At 43.7% G+C, this 19,810-nt stretch overlaps 2 protein-coding genes across 7 annotated transcripts in view; one reads left to right on the plus strand and one right to left on the minus strand.

Moving 5' to 3' along the window:
* The window catches only part of LOC139388297 (kelch-like protein 13), a 69,742-nt gene extending 65,705 nt beyond the window's left edge, over positions 1 to 4,037 (minus strand). Inside the window, exon 1 of one of the 5 annotated variants that reach the window (XM_071134892.1) lies at positions 3,944 to 4,015. The gene's annotated coding sequence lies outside the window, so the exon portion shown is untranslated. Of the gene's footprint in view, positions 1 to 3,943 lie in introns of all 5 variants that reach the window. The other 4 variants (XM_071134894.1, XM_071134891.1, XM_071134895.1 and 1 more) reach the window with 4 other exon arrangements.
* A 1,307-nt stretch (positions 4,038 to 5,344) lies between these two features.
* On the plus strand, positions 5,345 to 19,728 carry LOC139387979 (WD repeat-containing protein 44-like). Of its 2 annotated transcripts, none has more exons than XM_071134429.1 (20): positions 5,345 to 5,887; positions 6,338 to 6,371; positions 6,828 to 6,905; positions 11,778 to 12,393; positions 12,644 to 12,768; positions 14,100 to 14,192; positions 14,327 to 14,463; positions 14,649 to 14,732; positions 14,850 to 14,956; positions 15,084 to 15,235; positions 15,382 to 15,520; positions 15,628 to 15,701; positions 15,856 to 15,966; positions 16,069 to 16,191; positions 16,324 to 16,515; positions 16,676 to 16,777; positions 18,418 to 18,533; positions 18,622 to 18,749; positions 18,855 to 19,001; positions 19,138 to 19,728. In XM_071134429.1, the coding sequence occupies exons 1-20, from the start codon at positions 5,814 to 5,816 to the stop codon at positions 19,254 to 19,256; spliced, it is 2,751 nt and encodes a 916-aa protein (XP_070990530.1). In that variant the 5' UTR covers positions 5,345 to 5,813; the 3' UTR covers positions 19,257 to 19,728. The 2 variants fall into 2 exon arrangements, with proteins under 2 accessions (XP_070990530.1, XP_070990531.1); XM_071134430.1 differs by having other exon boundaries at positions 5,352 to 5,887; positions 15,628 to 15,692.
* The last annotated feature ends 82 nt before the right edge of the window (positions 19,729 to 19,810 follow it).

Genomic DNA, 19,810 nt, shown 5'->3' on the forward strand with positions numbered 1-19,810 from the left:
AAATTTCCACAAGGCCGGAGCTCAGCTCTGCCTCCTCTCTTTTTCCATTTATTAGCAGCATGAGCATATGGCCTTTCTATTAATATTTCAGACTCATATTTTGGGGCGTTGTCTGCCATCTGTCCTCCCTGCACCCCACTGTTCAGCTTGGTCATGATTACAGTGGAGATCAGATGGGGTGATAATTGCAGCACAGTCTGTGTGGATAGTTCAGTCCACAGGACCCCACCAGGGGTCTACATAGTCAGACAGAAGGACATAGGAAGAGAGGTGACAGAAAATGAAAAGCGAGTAGATAATATAGCGGTTAGTCTGCTACCTAAAATAAAAGGTGACAACACCTGTGGCTTCCACACCATCCGAGCTAATTTTAGGTGCGCATAGTGGCATTAAAATTCTACAATTATGTAGCTACATTGCATATCCTAATGACTTAAAGTAGTGACAGAAATCTCTTCCTACCAGTCAGAATTCAGAAGCATATCAAAGTAGCTGGAGTTGTCATACACGCAGTGCAACAGAGGCTGGGACATGACTTTAGTCTAGTCAAGCTGAAATGCAATTGGTTGGAAAAGACCAGTCCACGACCGGTGCCTAGCCTAATTTGCCGAAATAAAAAAAAAACTCTATGAAGATTGAAATTAACTCTAGTCTCTTGCTAAACAACATTTTTATTTTATTTATTTTTATTTCACCTTTATTTAACCAGGTAGGCAAGTTGAGAACAAGTTCTCATTTACAATTACGACCTGACCAAGATAAAGCAAAGCAGTTCGACAGGTACAACAACACAGAGTTACACATGGAGTAAAACAAACATACAGTCAATAATACAGTAGAAAAATAAGTCTATATACAATGTGAGCAAATGAGGTGAGATAAGGGAGGTAAAGGCAAAAAAGGCCATGGTGTCAAAGTAAATACAATATAGCAAGTTATTTTTTTAATAATAATAAACACTGGAATGGTAGATTTGCAGTGGAAGAATGTGCAAAGTAGAGATAGAAATAATGGGGGTGCAAAAGAGCAAAATAAATAAATAAATACAGTAGGGGGAGAGGTAGTTGTTTGGGCTAAATTATAGATGGGCTATGTACAGGTGCAGTAATCTTTGAGCTGCTCTGACAGCTGGTGCTTAAAGCTAGTGAGGGGGATAAGTGTTTCCAGTTTCAGAGATGTTTGCAGTTCGTTCCAGTCATTGGCAGCAGAGAACTGGAAGGAGAGGCGGCCAAAGTAAGAATTGGTTTTGGGGGTGACCAGAGAAATATACCTGCTGGAGCGCGTGCTACAGGTGGGTGCTGCTATGGTGACCAGCGAGGTGAGATAAGGGGGAACTTTACCTAGCAGGGTCTTCTAGATGACCTGGAGCCAGTGGGTTTGGCGACGAGTATGAAGCGAGGGCCAGCCAACAAGAGCGTACAGGTCGCAGTGGTGGGTAGTATATGGAGCTTTGGTGACAAAACGGATGGCACTGTGATAGACTGCATCCAATTTATTGAGTAGGGTATTGGAGGCTATTTTGTAAATGACGTCGCCGAAGTCGAGGATCGGTAGGATGGTCAGTTTTACAAGGGTATGTTTGGCAGCATGAGTGAAGGAGGCTGTGTTGAAAAATAGGAAGCCAATTCTAGATTTAACTTTGGATTGGAGATGTTTGATGTGAGTCTGGAAGGAGAGTTTACAGTCTAACCAGACACCTAGGTATTTGTAGTTGTCCACATATTCTAAGTCAGAACCGTCCAGAGTAGTGATGTTGGACGTGCGGGCAGGTGCACGCAGCGATCGGTTGAAGAGCATGCATTTAGTTTTAATGAAATGCCTCCTGATCTTGAAAGTTTCCACCTGAGGACATGATTATAGGTCAGGCTAAGCCAGGAGAGGGCAACCTTGAAGAACTAAACTACTAGGCCTAGATGGGACAAACAAGGTTCAACCATGATCCTCCATCCAGAGAGGCCAAAACACAAAGCCAATCAGTGGCCATCTTGAACATGGCACGTTACTTGTTATTTTTGCAGGTCAGTGGCAAAGGGCCCTTTGTTTGACTGTGAACAATGTGTAGACAATTTTCTTCAGTCACACTCAGGACAAAGAACACAAAAACACATCCAACACAGAGAAAAACTAAGTCTGGCTTAGCAGACTAAACACCACTCCATGGAGAAGGAAGTTTATGATGACTGCACCAACAGAGTGAAAGAGACCAGGCTTTGTGGGATCTAGCTCCGACTACATTGATTCACCCAAGGTCAAAACTTTCAATCAGGAAACGCCTACACTATGCCTGTTTGTCATCTGTACTTGCATGCCTTTGTTTGCTGAAATTCATACTTTGAGATTCAATTGACACATGCGCATTTGCACTGAGTTGTCATCTTTGAGAGACAGAAACGAGCAAAAGGTTGGTGGTTGTATTTGATTCACGTTTATTGAAAAAGTATGATTTCAGCAAACAAAGAAAGTCCAGCAACTACAGAGGACACATGTAAATCATGAAACGCCTACCATTTTACCTTTAAGTATTGACCATGGCTGAATCGATGTCGCCGGAGCTCAATTCCACAAAGCCTGGTCTCTGCTCCACTCTGTTGGTGAAGTTCATCATAAACTTCCTTCACCGTGGAGTTTAGTCCACTAGGTCTGGCTAGCCTTTAGCCTACACAGAGGTTTTGATGTATACTGTGTAGCCTACTGCACATGCTATGTAGTTGCCACATGTGGACAGATCTGACAAACACGTATAAAAAAAACAATTGGCATTACACTAAAAAGGGCTCATGTGATGGGTGACGGTCTGCTGCTTCCATAATGATATACTGATTTTGAAAGCAAATACGTGCATGCTCCATTGGGGCAGGTAACTAACTCAGTTAGCGGTTTGGATGTTGTCTCGTATGGCAATCCTCATGACACCAGCTCCTCCAATAAACACATCCACCTTCTGAGTGCACCTATACCGACCCTATATTACAAACAAATTATTTACACGAGAAGGCCTTCTGACAGGTGATGCACAAATTGTCGCGCAATTGAGTCGGTCAAATTTCACATGGTTAAAGGTTATTAAATCATTAGCTAATGTCAGTCAATACGTTAACATAGATGATAAAGAGCAGCAAGAATGACATCTGAAACTAGAAAAAAGGACAGCGCCCAGTCGACGCCCTCAATTCAATTTAATATTCTAAACCTCAGTCTGTCACGCCGATATCGTGGTAACAAGGTAAATTATTATTCATAATTATCCATGCCTCACTTTCCTGGCGTTCATACTAGCTAAGCAAAATATCAAATAGATAAGTTAACTTGCTGCTGTACAGTCAACTGTTAGCTAGCTTTAAGTTTAACAACGAGTTAACCCCAGCGTAGCCATGCATGGAGGACATGACTACACATGTTTATTGGAAACTTATAAAACTTTCACTAGCTTGCTAGCTGTCTAGCTAGCTACCTAGTATGACCACCACTGTTCAGAAAGTCTGAAAGTTAGGTAGCTAACGTTAGCTAATTGTAACTACAGGCTGGATAGCTAGCTAGCTGTAACTACAGGCTGGATAGTTAGTTACAACATCTTTATTCCAAACATTCATGATCACCTAAGTGAAAAGCTAAGGCAACAATTAGAAATAAAGGTGGAACGCATATTTATCTAGCTAGCTAGTTAGCTATCGTGGTGTGCTTAAACCCATTAAGCAGTGTCAATGTATACCAACTTCGCCGGGCGAGAGCATTTGTAGGAAGGACAAACCACACAGCATGGCTACCCGTGAAGTTAGTTAGCCAGCTGAAGCTACATCTTAAGCTACTTAGCTAGCTAGCTACTTCTTTAGCTAGTTACCCGTAATTGAAAACGTTGGGTTGCGTTTTGTTGTATTCAACATTTTACATATAAAAGGAGAATTTACAAGACATTCTATAAACTTTTAAATAGCGAAATTCCTACCTGATACGTCCTTGTTTTCTTCTTAAACCCTCAAATCCACTCTACCCATAGATCTCACTAAGGTCCGCCTCCAACCTATCCAATGGTCGTTTGCAAGGAACGTGACGTAGCCACGCTGGTAAATGGTAGGATCATACGGCAATATTTTTCATAGTCGCAAAACTTAAATGCCAAACAAAGTAGACGTGGTCCAGCTGGTGGTGGAATATGCCATTTACTGGAGTTTTGAAACCTCAGAAGAAAGAAGAGTTCTGTAAATATCGATCTTGTTGGTTTGATTTATAAATCAATTTTATTGATAGCAATTTTTTTGGAATTGTTTTTAACCAGATTAAGTGTGTTTTATTTCTGAGTCTGGTCTGAACCCCTGCAATTGAATTGGTTCGATGAATCACACTCTTTCTTTCAGACCTGAAGACCATGTTTGCTCCCCAAGCAAATGACTACTAACCACTGTTTCAATAAGTTTGGGGTGATTGTGATGAGCCTTGCTATGCAAGGGTTGTTACACTATCCCCTCTATTCAGAGAGTGAATTCCCACACGTCACTATACCAAGTCTCTTATGTGTACAGTACATGGCATGCCTCTCTGATGGCTTCACAGTCGGACACCATTGTAGCAAACAGTGAAACACCCATTGTGGAACTCGAAACTAGGTATCTATTGCTAAACACTGGTCCAAAAGGGTTAAACCACTTGAACTGTTCTTGTCTATTAATGTTCTGTATTATGTCATGGTTCATGTTTTGTGTGAACCCCAGGAAGAATAACTGCTGCTTTTGCAACAATAACTTATCTGAGCCCACTTCCAAGCCCACTCCTCTCTTCTCCTCCTCTCATATACTCATGGTCCCTGTCTCTCCTTCATATATAAACAGAGGGAACCTGATTTGGTCAATAGTCTACTTCTTTCAGGGCTGTTAATGAAGGATTCATGCGTATCATACTTTTTTTTCAGTAATAGTGTAATGATGACCCTTGCTTAGGCCCCCCAAAGTGGTATTTTTGGTGTTTTATTATGATCCCCATTAGCTGTTGCAAAAGTAGCAGTTATTCTTCCTGGGGTTCACACAAAACATGAAAAAACATGAAACATAGACAAGAAAAGCTTGAGTGAGTTAACCCTATTGGAGCAGTGTTTATATATACCCAGTTTCAAGTTCCACAATGGGTGTTTCACGGTTTGCTACAATGGTGCCCGACTGTGAAGCCATCAGAGACGCATGCCATGGACTGTACACATGAGGACCATGAGGATATTTGTATTTTATTTTATTTAACCTTTATTTAACCAGGTAGGCCAGTTGAGAACAAGTTCTCATTTACATCAATATGAGGGGAGGATACGAGAGGAGTGGGCTTGGAAGTGGGCTCAGATAAGTTATCGCGAGATTTCCGTATGCGTTATTAATCTTTTGGGGTGTTCTTCCTTATTTGTGAATACACAAGCTACATTTGGCCTGGCTGCAGCCCTTTTTTTGTTGTTGTTGTTGAGGAAGACGCTAATGGGCAGGCGTTTTATCGTTAGACATTTAGTTCGGAGTATTGATTCACGAAACTTGGTAGTTACCTAGGTAAAGACTAGCGCTAAGTAACTTCGTTAACTAGCTGGTTACGTTAGCAGCCAGTTAGGAGTAGCTAGTACACACAGGTGAGTGGCCTCTCAAATGCATTAGCAACTTAGTAGCTAGCAACATCTGGGTGTATCCTAGCGAAGTAAGTGAGTTTTCAGTCTATTACCTTTTTATTTGCTGCACAAATTGGAAGTCTTCTTCACTTCGAACCGAACACATAAATATTGCAGCGATTTTCCTTAGTTTAGATGCATGCAGGGCCTCTACGATATCTAGTTCTCGTTAGCTAGCTAAATGGCGTCAGATAGTGACACAGAGGAATTCTACGATGCTGCTGAAGACGTAAATTTTACTCCACCGCCTAAATTGTAAGTGACCTTTCTACTTACAGCTATTTTTAAAGAACTATGGTGTGTTTTTATATGCTGTGATTGGTATTGAAACGTTCTCAGATATGACGTAGATGATGCTGGCCATTGAGTTGCACCAGATGTTAGCAAGAGAGAACATTGTTTTGTTCATACATTCAGTGTTTTTTCTGTAGCTAATAAAGGAACAAAAACATTAGTTATCATTATTTGACAACAATAACGACTCATCTGTCTGGATGATTTTGCCTTGTTTACTCTACTCCCATCTTTTTAATTATTCAAATGTTGTGGGGAGATCAATTCCCCAAGTCTACCAACAGGAATTGTGTTTTCACGGTGAACAATGTGTAAGGGAGAGAGAAGTCTGACTTGTCTCTTTGACACACAACCATATCAGGACTAGTCTTGTGACTAACACACTTTTACGCATCTTTTTTTATTGCTTAGGACACCGACACAGTTTGTTCTTCCCACACCTCCGGTATGTCTTCTTCTTACTAGCATTTTACAGTTTTGAACATTTGTTTCTAACAGCCATCTCCTTTTTTAAAGAGTGAAGTTTAACTTTGGAGCGGCATATCAAAGACTAACCCAGAGTGCTGGTTTTAGTTAAATCATTACTTAAAAGGCATATCTGCTGTTAACTACTTTCAAATGAGCTAGCTAGAGGATGGCTTTTAAGTGCTCTATTGAGGTTAAAGTTAACCCAAAACACAACTTTAAGTGGGATTGTTTGCAATAAGCAGTTTGCTATTGAATGTCCTGAGTTGCCAGTGAAGTTGTTTTAAATAATCTATTCAGGACACTGTCATCTAATTTACTAGTAAAATATTACAAAACATAAGCACATCCCAGCATTTTAAAGTGCTTGGATGCACTGTATGAGGTAGTTTGACTCTCCCTTTTGTTTTTGTGCCTTTGTTTTGTGTTCCTGCAGGGGGTGGTAGAGAGCCCACCAGAGGACGTGGCTGTTGGGCTGGCCACACTTGAGGCACGCCAAGATGACCCCATCCAGGTATTTCCTCATCTTCAAATCTATGCCAACACTCATGAATCCCTACTCAGATGGGGCATTGTGAATGTCATTAGGAAGCAAAGTTTTGTTTTATTCCCTGTGATAAAAAAAAAGTAACTGAGTATGTGTTGTTCATGTCTAAATGTTTTTTATGGTGGCTGAGTCCTGGGATTTATGTAAATGTAGCTAGTCTCACTGTTCTATGGAGTCACTGCCAGTGAGGGGTGTATTACACCACTAAGTGGTCTATGGTCATTAACGGGGAACTGGGGGGACCCGAGTGGCGCAGCGGTGTAAGGCACTGCATCTCAGTGCTTGAGGTGTCACTACAGACACCCTGGTTCAAATCCAGGCTGTATCGCAACCAGCTGTGATTGGGAGTCCCATAGGGTGGTGCGCAATTGGCCCAGAGTCGTTCGTGTTTGGCCGGTGTAGAACGTCATTTTAAATAAGAATTTGTTCTTAACTATCTTGCCTAGTTAAAGGTTCAATAAAAAACCTGCACCCTTTTGGCTTGCTCCTCAAGAAATGCTGGCAGAAGCCAAATGTGAGTTGGTTTGGGGGTGTGGTTTGATGTGGGGGTTTCTTGACACACCAATCAGTCAGAACCTTGCCTGCAACCGTTTCCCCCCACTCAATCACATCAAACATATCTCCTGCAGACTGAGTTCAATAAATACATGCAGATGTATAGTGAGATGCTGTAGGAAGCTTTGAATAGGTCAGTATTATGAGTAATATGAGAAGAATGCAATTGCTGAATTTATGTAGATATTCTAAACTAAGTGTTTTGATAACTTTCAAATGTAATAACAGGTCCATGTAGAATAAACATAATACCATAGAAGCTCTGCTAATATAACAATGTATATATTTCATTCTCATTCCCAGTTGATACAGATACTGTACCTATTGGTGTTAATGGGGGCTACCTTGGCACATTTTAACGCCGAGTGCCTCTCCATTCAGAAACATCAGTATCAAGCCTGTCTCTTAGTCTGAAACATCACGTCTCCATGTGCTGGCTCCATACATGTTTCTGTGAACACATACACACATAGAACAGTGACTATTACCAATGGCAGTTAGGATAGGTAATATCTGACGTACAAACAGGTACTATGTGGAAATTTGAACAGGTCAGATAAAACCTACCCTACTATGGTCTCCTCATCAAATGACTGAGTCTGCCGTTTGGCAAAAGCATCTCCAGTCCATCAGTAGAAATAGGCAGAGTTCATCAGTGATACATGGAAAGAAAAGGGTGTTGCTATTACTGGACATTTGTGCTGTACTTTATTATTAGTAATCACCTCATTGTGGAGGTGTTGAGTGCCAGGTCTCTCCTGCATCTCATGCATCTGAACACATATGACCCTTGACTTATTCCACATTTAAATTGGTTGTTGCTCAGTGTTTAGCTCCATTCCATTTATTTTTTTTATCCTGAAAACTCCCCAGTCTTAATGATTACAAGCATACCCATAAACTGAAAATATGGAGAGTGGTACTCCATAATGTGCTGGATTGGATTTGCCCCAAAAATAACACTTTGTATTCAGGACCCCCAAAAATACTGCTTTGCCATGACACATTTTTATTCGGAGGTCTTGCCTGACAACCTGTGAAAATAGCAAGTGAACAAGATTATTTTTGGAGGTCACTAAACCATTGCTATCACATTGCTGGACATGTTATGGTACCTATGTTTCTTCTGGTAGGTGCTGGCATCCATTTTTGACCAGGGAATCAGTCTGGCACCCAACTGTGCACTTTGTTGAACAGAAAAGCAGGGTCAACGATTGTCGTCATCATCCATCAGTTATAAACATAGTTTGAGAAATAACTTAATCTTGTTTGGAAGCTAATTTTATGTTTTACAGATGTTGACACAGTTACACTATGCAACCAACTGTGACATGTTTTGCTATGGTCCTGGATTGGTTTGAGTTTGTTGCTGCTAGTTAGTACACTGTTGTAGTCAGACATGAGCTACATAGTACCACCATCGCTGCATCCATTATTTATTTGTGCCCGAGACATGGGTTGCACCTCGGATGCTAATGTTAAGGTTTTGTCTAAATTACACTAAGTTAGTGGCATGGAAATATGATGACATGGCTAAAGTAGGCAAATCATTAGAAGAAAACAACTTTGCCATATTATGTCCTCAAATGTACACTACTGTTCAAAAGTTTTGAAGTCACTTAGAAATGTCCTTGTTTTTGAAAGAAAATCACTTTTTTTTGTACATTTAAAATATCAAATTGATCAGAAAGACATTGTTAATGTTGTAAATGACTATTGTAGCTGGAAACGGCTGATTTTTAATGGAATATCTACATAAGCGTACAGAGGCCCATTATCAGCAACCATCACTCCTGTGTTCCAATGGCATGTTGTGTTAGCTAATCCAAGTTTATCATTTTTAAAGGCTAATTGATCATTAAATAACCCTTTTGGAATTATGTTAGCACAGCTGAAACTGAAACAATAAAACTGGCCTTCTTTAGACTAGTTGAGTATCTGGAGCGTCAGCATTTGTGGGTTCGATTACAAGCACAAAATGGCCATAAACAAAGACCTTTCTTCTGAAACTCGTCAGTCTATTCTTGTTCTGAGAAATGAAGTACATTTTACAAATTGTACATTTTCTGGGGGGCCTTCTTCTGACACCGCCTGGTATATACGTCCTCGATGGTGGGAAACTTGGCCACAGTGATGTACTGGGCCGTTCGCACTACACTCTGTGGCGCCTTACGGTCGGATGCTGAGCTGTCGCCTTAGCAGGCGGCGATGCAAATGGTCAGGATCCTCTCAATGGTGCTGCTGTAGAACTCTTGAGTATCTGGGGACCCATGCCAAATCTTTTCAGTCTCCTGAGGGGGAATAGGTCTTGTCGTGCCCTCTTCATGACTGTCTTGGTGTGTTTTCGACCATGATAGTTTGTTGGTGATGGGGACACCAAGGAACTTGAAATGCTCAACCCGTCCACTACAGTCCTGTAGCCCACGAGCAACTCCTTTGTCTTGATCATGTTGAGGGAGAGGTTGTTGTCCTGGCACTACACGGCCAGGTCTCCGACCTCATCCCTATAGGCTGTCTCATCATTGTCGGTGATCAGGCCTACCACTATTGTGTCGTCAGCAAACTTAATGATGGTGTTGGAGTCGTTCTTGGCCACACAGTCGTGAGTGAACAGGGGAGTACAGGAGGGGACTAAGCACACACCCCTGAGGGCCCCCCATTGTTGAGGATCAGCGTGGCTGTGTTGCCTATCCTTACCACCTGGGGGCAGCCTGCCAGGAAGTCCAGGATCCAGTTGCAGAGGGAGGTGTTTAGTCCCAGGGTCCTTAGCTTAGTGATGCGCTTTTTGGGCGCTGTGGTGTTGAATGCTAGGCTGTAGTCAATGAATAGCATTCTCACATAGGTGGACCATTTGTCCAGGTGGGAAAGGGCTGTGTGGAGTGCGATAAAGATTGCATCATCTATGGATCTGTTTGGGCGGTATGCAAATTGGAGTGGGGTCTAGGGTTTCTGGGATAATGGTGTTGTGAGCCATGACCAGCCTTTCAAAGCACTTCATGGCTACCGACGTGAGTGCCACGGGGCGGTAGTCATTTAGGCATGTTACCTTCATGTTCTTGGGCACACAGACTATGGTGGTCTGCTTGAAACATGTAGGTATTACAGACTTGGTCAGGGAGAGGTTGAAAATGTCAGTGAAAACACTTGACAGTTGGTTCAAGCATGCTCTGATTCCACATGCTGGGAATCCGTCTGGCCCTGTGGACCTTGTGAATGTTGACCTGTTTTAAAGGTATTGCTCACATCGGCCATGGAGTGTGTGATCAAAGCGCTTCAAAAATGGCTAGCTTCTGTAATGTTAGCTAGCTAAAATACAGTGGTCCCCTCAATCTTAATTAACTGGCTAAAGTTATACAGCATCTAAAGTCAATCTGGCAACATCACAATTATGACAAAAGGTTTTCCTACTAATTATTTGCCTTTTGAAATGTGTTTCTGAGTCAAATCCAAGTTGTATTGTGGTAGGCTAACGTTAGCCAGCTGGCTAGCTAACGTCAGCGACGCTAGCAATGATGGTGATCATGGTTATCAAAATATACATAACTAGCAGTCTATGGTCTAGATACCTGTATATTCACTACAACTGCTCTGGGGACCAACAAACACCAACCACCTATGCCGTATGATGCCTGCAGGCTCATCCCCCCCCCCCCCCCCCAGAAATGTCAGGGAACTTGCAGGTGCCTTGGTGGAAGAGTGGGGTAACATCACACAGCAAGAACTGGCAAATCTGGTGCAGTCCATGAGGAGGAGATGCACTGCAGTACTTAATGCAGCTAATGGCCACACCAGATACTGACTGTTACTTTTGATGTTGACCTCCCCCTTTGTTCAGGGACACATTATTCCATTTATGTTAGTCACATGTCTTATGGAACTTGTTCAGTTTGTCTCAGTTGTTGAATCTTATGTTCATACAAATATTTACACATGTTAAGTTTGCTGAAAATAAAGGCAGTTGACAGTGAGTTTTTTTTTTTTTAGCTGAGTTTGTTTCTCAAAATTATCCTATTTACACTGTAGTCAATTTTGACACTATAATAAATGTTTGACTCGTATCGATGCCACATGCCATTTTCAAAGGGATTAGTTGGTTTTTAGCGGCAGTCGCTCTTTAAAATCAACGCACACAGCCCCTCAACATTTGTCTGTCTAATCCTTCTCCACACCCCTCTTTCACCGTGACTGAATACAAGAACAAACTCTTCATTAGAGGAACATCCTGTTATGAGAACTTTCCTTTGGATGATGATGTTTTCATCTGTAATGTCTTGTTCCTCCTAGATCATCGACAGCATCATTGAGGAGAGCCAGAAGGGAATTGTGGTGGAGGAGGCTCTGTTGATGGGAGAGAGGGATGTTGAGACGAGGGCGGAGTCAGTGGTGAAGAAGGAGAATAAGGCCCCTGTTGAACCAGAGCATCCCGCTGTGGAACCTCAGCCTGTGGTTGAGAGATCAGAGCAGCCTCAGGAACAGCAGGGAGCGTGTGCCATGGTTCTCCCAGGCATCCCCGGCCCGTCAGTTGGGTCACAGGAGCATGTCCAGCCCCCAGACATCACCAGCACCCTGGGTCAGGGCCAGAGTCAACCAGACCTCCCGCCAGACCTCCCTGACCTACCCCGGGTGTCTGCAGAAGACAGGGAGCAGAGACCTGCAGACATCCTAGACCAGGTCCCCCTCACAGACAAGAAGCTATGTGACTCCACCGACCCTGGGCCTTCTAAACCCCCACGGCAGTTCACTGTAGAGCCTGACATTGTGGCCAGCACCAAGAAGCCTCTGCCCTCACGCCCCCCTCCTCCCAGCGGAGCTCCTCCTCCACGACCACCTCCCCCATCCCGACCTGCTCTACCCCTCAGCAAGAAGTCCCAGGAGTGTATGAGGCCCACAGGACTGGATGGTAAATAACGCTGTACTTGTTTCTCCACACACCCAATTGCATAAGGTCAATAGACTGAATGCTGATATGCATGTCAATTAAAAATGTTCCTACAGGGCATAAATACATTGACCTCTCATAAATGTTCACTTCTGTCCCCACACCTCTACTTATAATTTCTATTAAAATTAATTGTTTAACAATGGAGACAAGGTTACTGTGTTGACCTTTGACCCTGCGTGTCTGCTGTGTGATTGGCCTTTGTGTGCAGTGGAGCCAGAGGAGCCGTGTGGCCTGGTGTCTCCCAGCAGCACAGTGAGAGGCATCACCAAGGATCTGCAGCACTCTCTCGACTTGGCCAGTGCCACCAGCGGGGACAAGGTGGTCACAGCACAGGTCAGTTGGTATTTGTTTCCCATGCGTTCCATTGGCACAGGACACAGGTCCACTAATTGTTGCCCAAGAAGTACAGTGCATTCGGGAAGTATTCAGACCACTTCCCTTTTTCACATTTTGTTACGTTACAGCCTTATTCTAAAATGTATTACATTCTATTAGCAGTCGGGGGAGAAGGGCCTTGGTCAGGGAGGTGACCAAGAACCCTGATGGTCAGTCTGACAGAGCCTCAAAGTGGAGATGGGAGAACCTTCTAGAAGGACAACCATCTCTGCAGCACTCCACCAATCAAGCCTTTATGTTCGAGTGGCCAGACGGAAGCCACTCCTCAGTAAAAGGCACATGACAGCCCGCTTGGAGTTTGCCGAAAGGCACCTAAAGGACTCTGATCACGATAAACAAGGTTCTCTGGTCTGAGGAAACCAAGATTTAATTGTTTGTCCTGAATGCCAAGCGTCACATCTGGAGGAAACCTGGCACCATCCCTACGGTGAAGCATGATGGTGGCAGCATCATGCTGTGGGAATGTTTTTCAGCGGCAGGGACTAGGAGACTAGTCAGGATCGAGGGAAAGCTGAACAGAGAAAAGTACAGAGAGATTCTTGCTGAAAACCTGCTCCAGAGCGCTCAGGACCTCAGACTGGGGTGAAGGTTCACCTTCCAACAGGACAACAACCCTAAGCACACAGCCAAGACAACGCAGGAGTGGCTTCAGGACAAGTCTCAATGTCCTTGAGTGGCCCGCACTTGAATCTGATCTAACATCTCTGGAGAGACCTGAAAATAGCTGTGCAGTGACAATCCACATCCAACCTGACCGAGCTTGAGAGGATCTGCAGGGAAGAATGGGAGAAGTTCCCCAAATGCAGGTGTGCCAAGCTTGTACCGTCATACCCAAGAAGACTCAAGGCTGTAATCGCTGCCAAAGGTGCTTCAACAAAGTACTGAGTAAAGAGTCTGAATACTTATGTAAATGTGATATTTCAGTTTATTTTTAATACATTTGTGAAAAATGTCTAAACCTGTTTTTGCTTGGTCATTATTGGGTATTGTGTGTAGATTGTTTTTCCCCCCCTCAATCAATCAATTTTAGAATAAGGCTGTAACGTAACAAAATGAGGGAAAAGGGAGGTGGTCTGAATGCACTGTATATATTCTTCTGCACCTGGTGAACACTTTGTACTGACGGAGACCCAGTCCTTTTCTGATTAAACACTTTAAGAGCGGCATACCAGTGTGTGGATTTACTTTTAGTTCTATGTTGTCCTCTTTCAACAGCCTTTAACAATTTTGAATACCTGTTAGTTAACACCTAGTGTGTGTTCCCACAGGAGAATGAGGATGAGCAGGCATCCGGTCCCATTAATGACTCTCTAGGTCCTCAGCGCCCACGCTCCAACTCTGGCAGAGAGCTGACTGATGAGGTACATATCGTTGTCTCTGTATCTTCCTTTCATTCAGCCTTCAGCTCCTTGTGTACAGGTTTGCTTCTGTCTACACATACCTTTTTGAGTGTGTATTTCCAATTCATTGATTGGGTGTGCTGCCTCTGTAATAGGAGATCCTGGCGAGTGTGATGATCAAGAATCTGGACACTGGGGAGGAGATCCCTCTGATCCAGGCAGAGGAGAAGCTTCCTACAGGGATCAACCCACTCACATTACACATCATGAGGAGGACCAAAGAGTACATCACGTAAGAACTGCTCCTGTTACTTTTCTAATATCTCATGGGCTCACACCAATCCCTGGTATATGGTTAAAAAACATACAGCTCATTCCCCTGTGCTAACAGATTGCTTTGGTAAGGATATAGTGAGTAGCACTCACATGCAGCAATACAGAAGAGGATATCACCGTTTGTTCCGTTTTTCCTGTCAGGAATGACGCAGCACAGTCCGATGATGATGACCGAGGCCAGGCTCCGCTGACTGACACAGACGGAGGGAAGCTGAAACAGAAAACGTAAGACTTGGAACAGTGCCCTGCCTCTTGCTGTGGTTACAGTCTTTCCTCTCTGCTGCTGTGACAGAGCCTGTGATAAAGTTCATGGAGTTTTGTCGTCTTTCTTCACTCCCCCAGCACTCGGCTGAAGAAGTTCCTGGGCAAGTCTGTGAAGAGGGCCAAGCATCTGGCTGAGGAGTATGGGGAGAAGGCCGTCAACAAGGTGAAGAGTGTCCGTGATGAAGGTATGCCAAACCCCACAGCCCCACCCCATCACATGCCTGCTTGTTTTCATGATGGACATATTTTTGTATTTGCTCTTCATCAGTTGGTCAGTAGTTTTAGTTTAGTCTCACTGCGTGGTTGTCTCAGTTTTCCATAACGACCAGGATGACCCGTCGTCCAGTGACGATGAGGGGATGCCCTACACCCGGCCTGTCAAGTTCAAGGCAGCCCACAGCTTCAAGGGTCCCTTCGACTTTGATCAGGTTAAGGTGGTCCAGGACCTGAGTGGGGAGCACATGGTAAGATTGTGTGTTAATGTGTCAGTGCTTTCATTTCATTAAACAATTGACTACTGCTGTGACTGAAGCATATGTTACCATGAATGTAGATGTAAAACGTGAGTATATGTATATTTTACCAAACCCTTGTTCTGTGGTTCCCTCAGGGTGCAGTGTGGACCATGAAGTTCTCTCACTGCGGGAGGCTGTTAGCGACAGCAGGCCAGGACAACGTGGTGCGGATCTGGGTTCTGAAAAATTCCTTTGACTACTTCAATAACATGAGGGCAAAGTACAACACTGAAGGTAGGTAGACCGTGAGTAGTTTAGTTTCTCTCTCTACCACAGCTTTGGAAAATGTAAGGCTTGTTTGGTGGGTTTCTCATGGTTCCTCCCTTTATGTTGTCAACCAGGTCGTGTGTCTCCCTCTCCCTCTCAGGAAAGCCTGTGTTCCTCCAAATCAGACACGGACGGTGGGGTGAGTAAGGTTAGGACCCATATGTGATATAATCAGATGCATGGTTTATTTGTGTTAACTCAAACTACTAAAGGAGGTAGTAATAGCTCAATCACACCCAGTTGTCTAGAAGGTCTAACTTAACCGGTGTTACCATTCAGACCTCAGTGTCTTCTGTTCCCAGATGAGCAGTGTTCCTGAAGACCCCGAGGACAAGAATCTCCCCTTCCGCCAAGTCCCGTTCTGCAAGTACAAGGGTCATACAGCTGACCTGCTTGACCTGTCCTGGTCAAAGGTGATACTCCAAATCCCTTTCCTCCTCCCCCTTTAAAAAAAAACAACACTCCCAAATGACTGTACACTGTGTCCTAATATTCCCTGTGTTCTTTGTTTCCAGAACTACTTCCTGCTTTCCTCGTCGATGGATAAGACCGTCCGACTGTGGCACATATCCAGGAGAGAGTGTCTATGTTGCTTTCAGCATATTGACTTTGTCACAGCCATCGCTTTCCATCCCAGGGTAAGTGGGCCTCTGAGAGCTTGTGTGCCTTTGTTAGTGCGTGTTTAGGTTTAAGTATGGCCTTTTTTAAGTGCAGAGTGAGTTTGTGTTCTGACTCTGATAGCCAGACTCATTATCTGTTATTTCTCCTAGGATGACAGGTACTTTCTGAGTGGCTCTCTGGATGGGAAACTGCGTCTGTGGAACATCCCAGACAAGAAGGTGGCTCTGTGGAATGAGGTGGATGGACAAACACGCCTCATCACTGCTGCCAACTTCTGCCAGAACGGGAAGTACGCCGTCATTGGCACCTACGATGGCCGCTGCATCTTCTACGACACAGAGGTACGGTGGAGGGAGAATTATACACTGTTCCTCAAGTTTGAAGAATCATTATTTCAGCCAATGTTTGATGATTCTTTGAGCATTACAATGGCTGAACATAATTATGAAAATGAGGAACACAGGAAATGGTACACCATTTCTAAGTTGGTTCTTTTTTCAGCGCCTTAAATACCACACCCAGATCCATGTACGGTCAACCAGAGGCAGGAACCGAGTGGGACGGAAAATCACAGGCATCGAGCCTCTTCCTGGAGAGAACAAGGTATAGCCATGCTCTGATGAACTTGCCATAGACATGCCTCTGGAGATGACCTACTAGTGACCAATGATCCCACTAAGCTGCACGCGTTTGTGGGCGTGCAGCTCCCCGGGACTGCCGCGCAGAAGAAATATCAGCCCACGCAGAGAAACACAAGATTGAACTTCAATCAACTTTCTCTAGTTTTCCCCCTTAGTTAACACTATTAACATTTCCCTTTACTGTGGGAATTGTGATCAACTCAACACATTATTATCCACTTTCAATGCAACATACCAAAACTAACTATGCAAGAGATTTTGTTGTAGGTAGGCAGAATGCATCGGCGTAGGATTCCATTTTATTGTCACGCACGACTCAGCCCATACTCTGGTCATGCCGCAACGGTTTGTGTAATCAGAGCTGCAGTAGGCCTATATGCAAATAGACAATTGGAAAGTATTCAGACCCCGTCACTTTTTCCACATTTTGTTATGTTACAGCTGTATTCTAAAATCAATTAAATAAATAAAAATCCTCTATACACACAATACCCCATAATGACAAAGTAAATTTGTCTAAAAATGGCTATACACCTGTTTTTACGTTGTCATTATGGGGGGAGGTGTGTGTTGTTATATTTTTACCTTAACTAGGCAAGTCAGTTAAGAACCAATTCTAATTTACAATGACTACCAAACCCTAACCTGGATGACCCTGGGCCAATTGTGCACCGCCCTATGGAACTCCCAATCACGGACGGTTGTGATAAAGCCTGGAATCAAACCAGGGTCTGTAGTGACTCCTCTAGCGCTGAGATGCAGTGCCTTAGACCACTGCGCCACTCGGGAGCCCCTTGATGAGGGGGAAAAATGATTAAATCCATTTCAGAATAAGGCTGTAACGTAACAAAATGTGGAAAAAGTCAAGGGGTCTGAATACTTTCCAAATGCACTGTATGGATCTGTGCCATTCACTTTGAACTGGACTGTGTCCAGGTTGAGCGGTCGTGAGTAGATGCGCTTGTTCTGATATCAAAGCAAGAGCTGCATGTAGTATGCACATTTGTTCAAATCCTTTGCTAGTTAGTGAGTTATTAGCCCATTTTATAGATAATTTGGGGGAGTGATTGCAATGGGGATGTGATTGCTTCCTATAAGAGCACAAAACTAGTACATTTCTAGACATCTTGAAAAGTGAGTCGGATAAAGAGATTTTTTTTTGTCTTAATGGGGTATTTTGAGTAGCCAATAGGCAGCATCATTTGTCTGATTCTCTGTAATAATGGTTGGGGAATAATAATGCATTTTATTTTGTAAAGTGGTTTCTTGCATCAAACACATTTTCAGTCACCTCCTTGTCTGACGGACAAGTGGATAAACAGGTTGTCAAGCCCTGCATGCTTCTTTTCAAAAGTCTCATGGAATGCAGGCCTACATTGAACACCACACAAAGGCTGCTACAGTAGGCTGAATGATAAACTGCTATCATGTTAAAATGTTATGGGATGCATTTTCTTTATTGTTTTTGACAGTAAGCCACTCTGGTAGCCCTACCTTATGATCAAATAGCCACAGTAGCCTACTTGACCGCTTAACTTAAAATTGAGGGTACGTTGCTAGTGACAGTTGTCCGTTAGCTAAGTCTCTTTATTTTGTTATTAGATTCTGGTAACCTCCAATGACTGCAGGATCCGCCTGTATGACCTGCGGGACCTGTCTCTGTCCATGAAGTACAAGGGTTATGTCAACAGCAGTAGTCAGATCAAAGCCAGCTTCAGGTGAGGACAACTCCACCTCAGTCCGCCATGTTGTTCAATGTTGCCGATCTACAAATCACAAGGAACTGCTAAGCTCTTTATTTTCCAGCCATGACTATTCGTTCATTGTGAGTGGCTCAGAAGACAAGTACGTGTACATCTGGAGCACCTACCATGATCTGAGCAAGTTTACCTCCGTACGACGAGACCGCAATGACTTCTGGGAGGGAATTAAAGGTACCTAGATACTGTTGTGGTGCTCAGGTCTTTACTGTTGGTAACATGAATGTCTGGTTGGTTTGGTTGTAGTATCCCTCCGCTAAGTCTAGTCTCGTCTTTCAGCCCACAATGCAGTAGTGACGTCGGCCATTTTCGCCCCCCATCCTAACCTGATCGTCCCCCAGGAGGCGGGGGCAGAGAAAGCGGGGGCTGGGGCCGATGCAGAGTGTAAGAGCGTGGACTCCACTGATTCTGAGACCATTCCCTCAGGTACAGTATGCCGGTTTCGATACGCTTAGACTAATCAGAGGGATTACCATAAACTGATAGATATATGGTTTGTGTTGAGTGGATAGTAAAACACTTGTATACTTTCAATGCTTAACATGGTATTTCTTGTCCACAGGGGCTCTGAAGGCCGATCATACAGAGGTTCTGCTCTCTGCTGACTTCACCGGCGCCATTAAAGTTTTCATCAATGTAAAAAAAATACTGAGCACTTCTGCCTTAAAGGCTTCACCCTGAACATATACTGAACTCTTGTCAGTGTGCAGTCCTACCATGGAGGCAGAGCAACCCGCTGCCCTGCCAATGCTTCTAAAACTGGACAATTTCCTACTGGTGAGTGCTCCGGGAGGGAGGAGTTACCCTCCGGAGAACAGGGACCCTAAAGTAGAGGATGATGATGGGAAGGTGGCTCCCAGATGTCCTGTCACAAAGCACAAGCACGCTGTGTTTAAAGTAAAGCAGGTTTGTGAGACTGGATCAGATCGTATAGTAGGACCAGAATTTGGTTAAACAAGTGCAGTGTGGACGGTTATGTAAGTTTTTTTTGTCAGTTTTAACGGGCACTGTCTTACTCTGAACTTCACTGCTTTTCTAGTACCCTCTCCTCCTTGCCAGGAATGTCAGTCTTAAAATTAAAACCAACTCTAATCATTTCGGGTACATCTGTGTCTTGTGTTATGAAAAATAAAATGGAACCACTTTAAGGATAGTGCTCTCATTCCATTTTTTTTCCAATGCTGTTTAGAAAGGCTAAATGACATGACGTGGTACCCTCAGCTAATCCATTCACC

Source organism: Oncorhynchus clarkii, chromosome 29, assembly GCF_045791955.1.
Source record: "Oncorhynchus clarkii lewisi isolate Uvic-CL-2024 chromosome 29, UVic_Ocla_1.0, whole genome shotgun sequence".
Classification (NCBI taxonomy): domain Eukaryota; kingdom Metazoa; phylum Chordata; class Actinopteri; order Salmoniformes; family Salmonidae; genus Oncorhynchus; species Oncorhynchus clarkii.

Coding starts and splice junctions, on each gene's coding strand:
- LOC139387979 (XM_071134429.1), top strand. CDS start 5,814: ATGGCGTCAGATAGTGACACAGAGGAATTCTACGATGCTGCTGAAGAC. Junction 14,193..14,326: donor GCAGAGAGCTGACTGATGAG/GTACATATCGTT, acceptor CCTCTGTAATAG/GAGATCCTGGCGAGTGTGAT. Junction 14,733..14,849: donor GGGAAGCTGAAACAGAAAAC/GTAAGACTTGGA, acceptor TCACTCCCCCAG/CACTCGGCTGAAGAAGTTCC.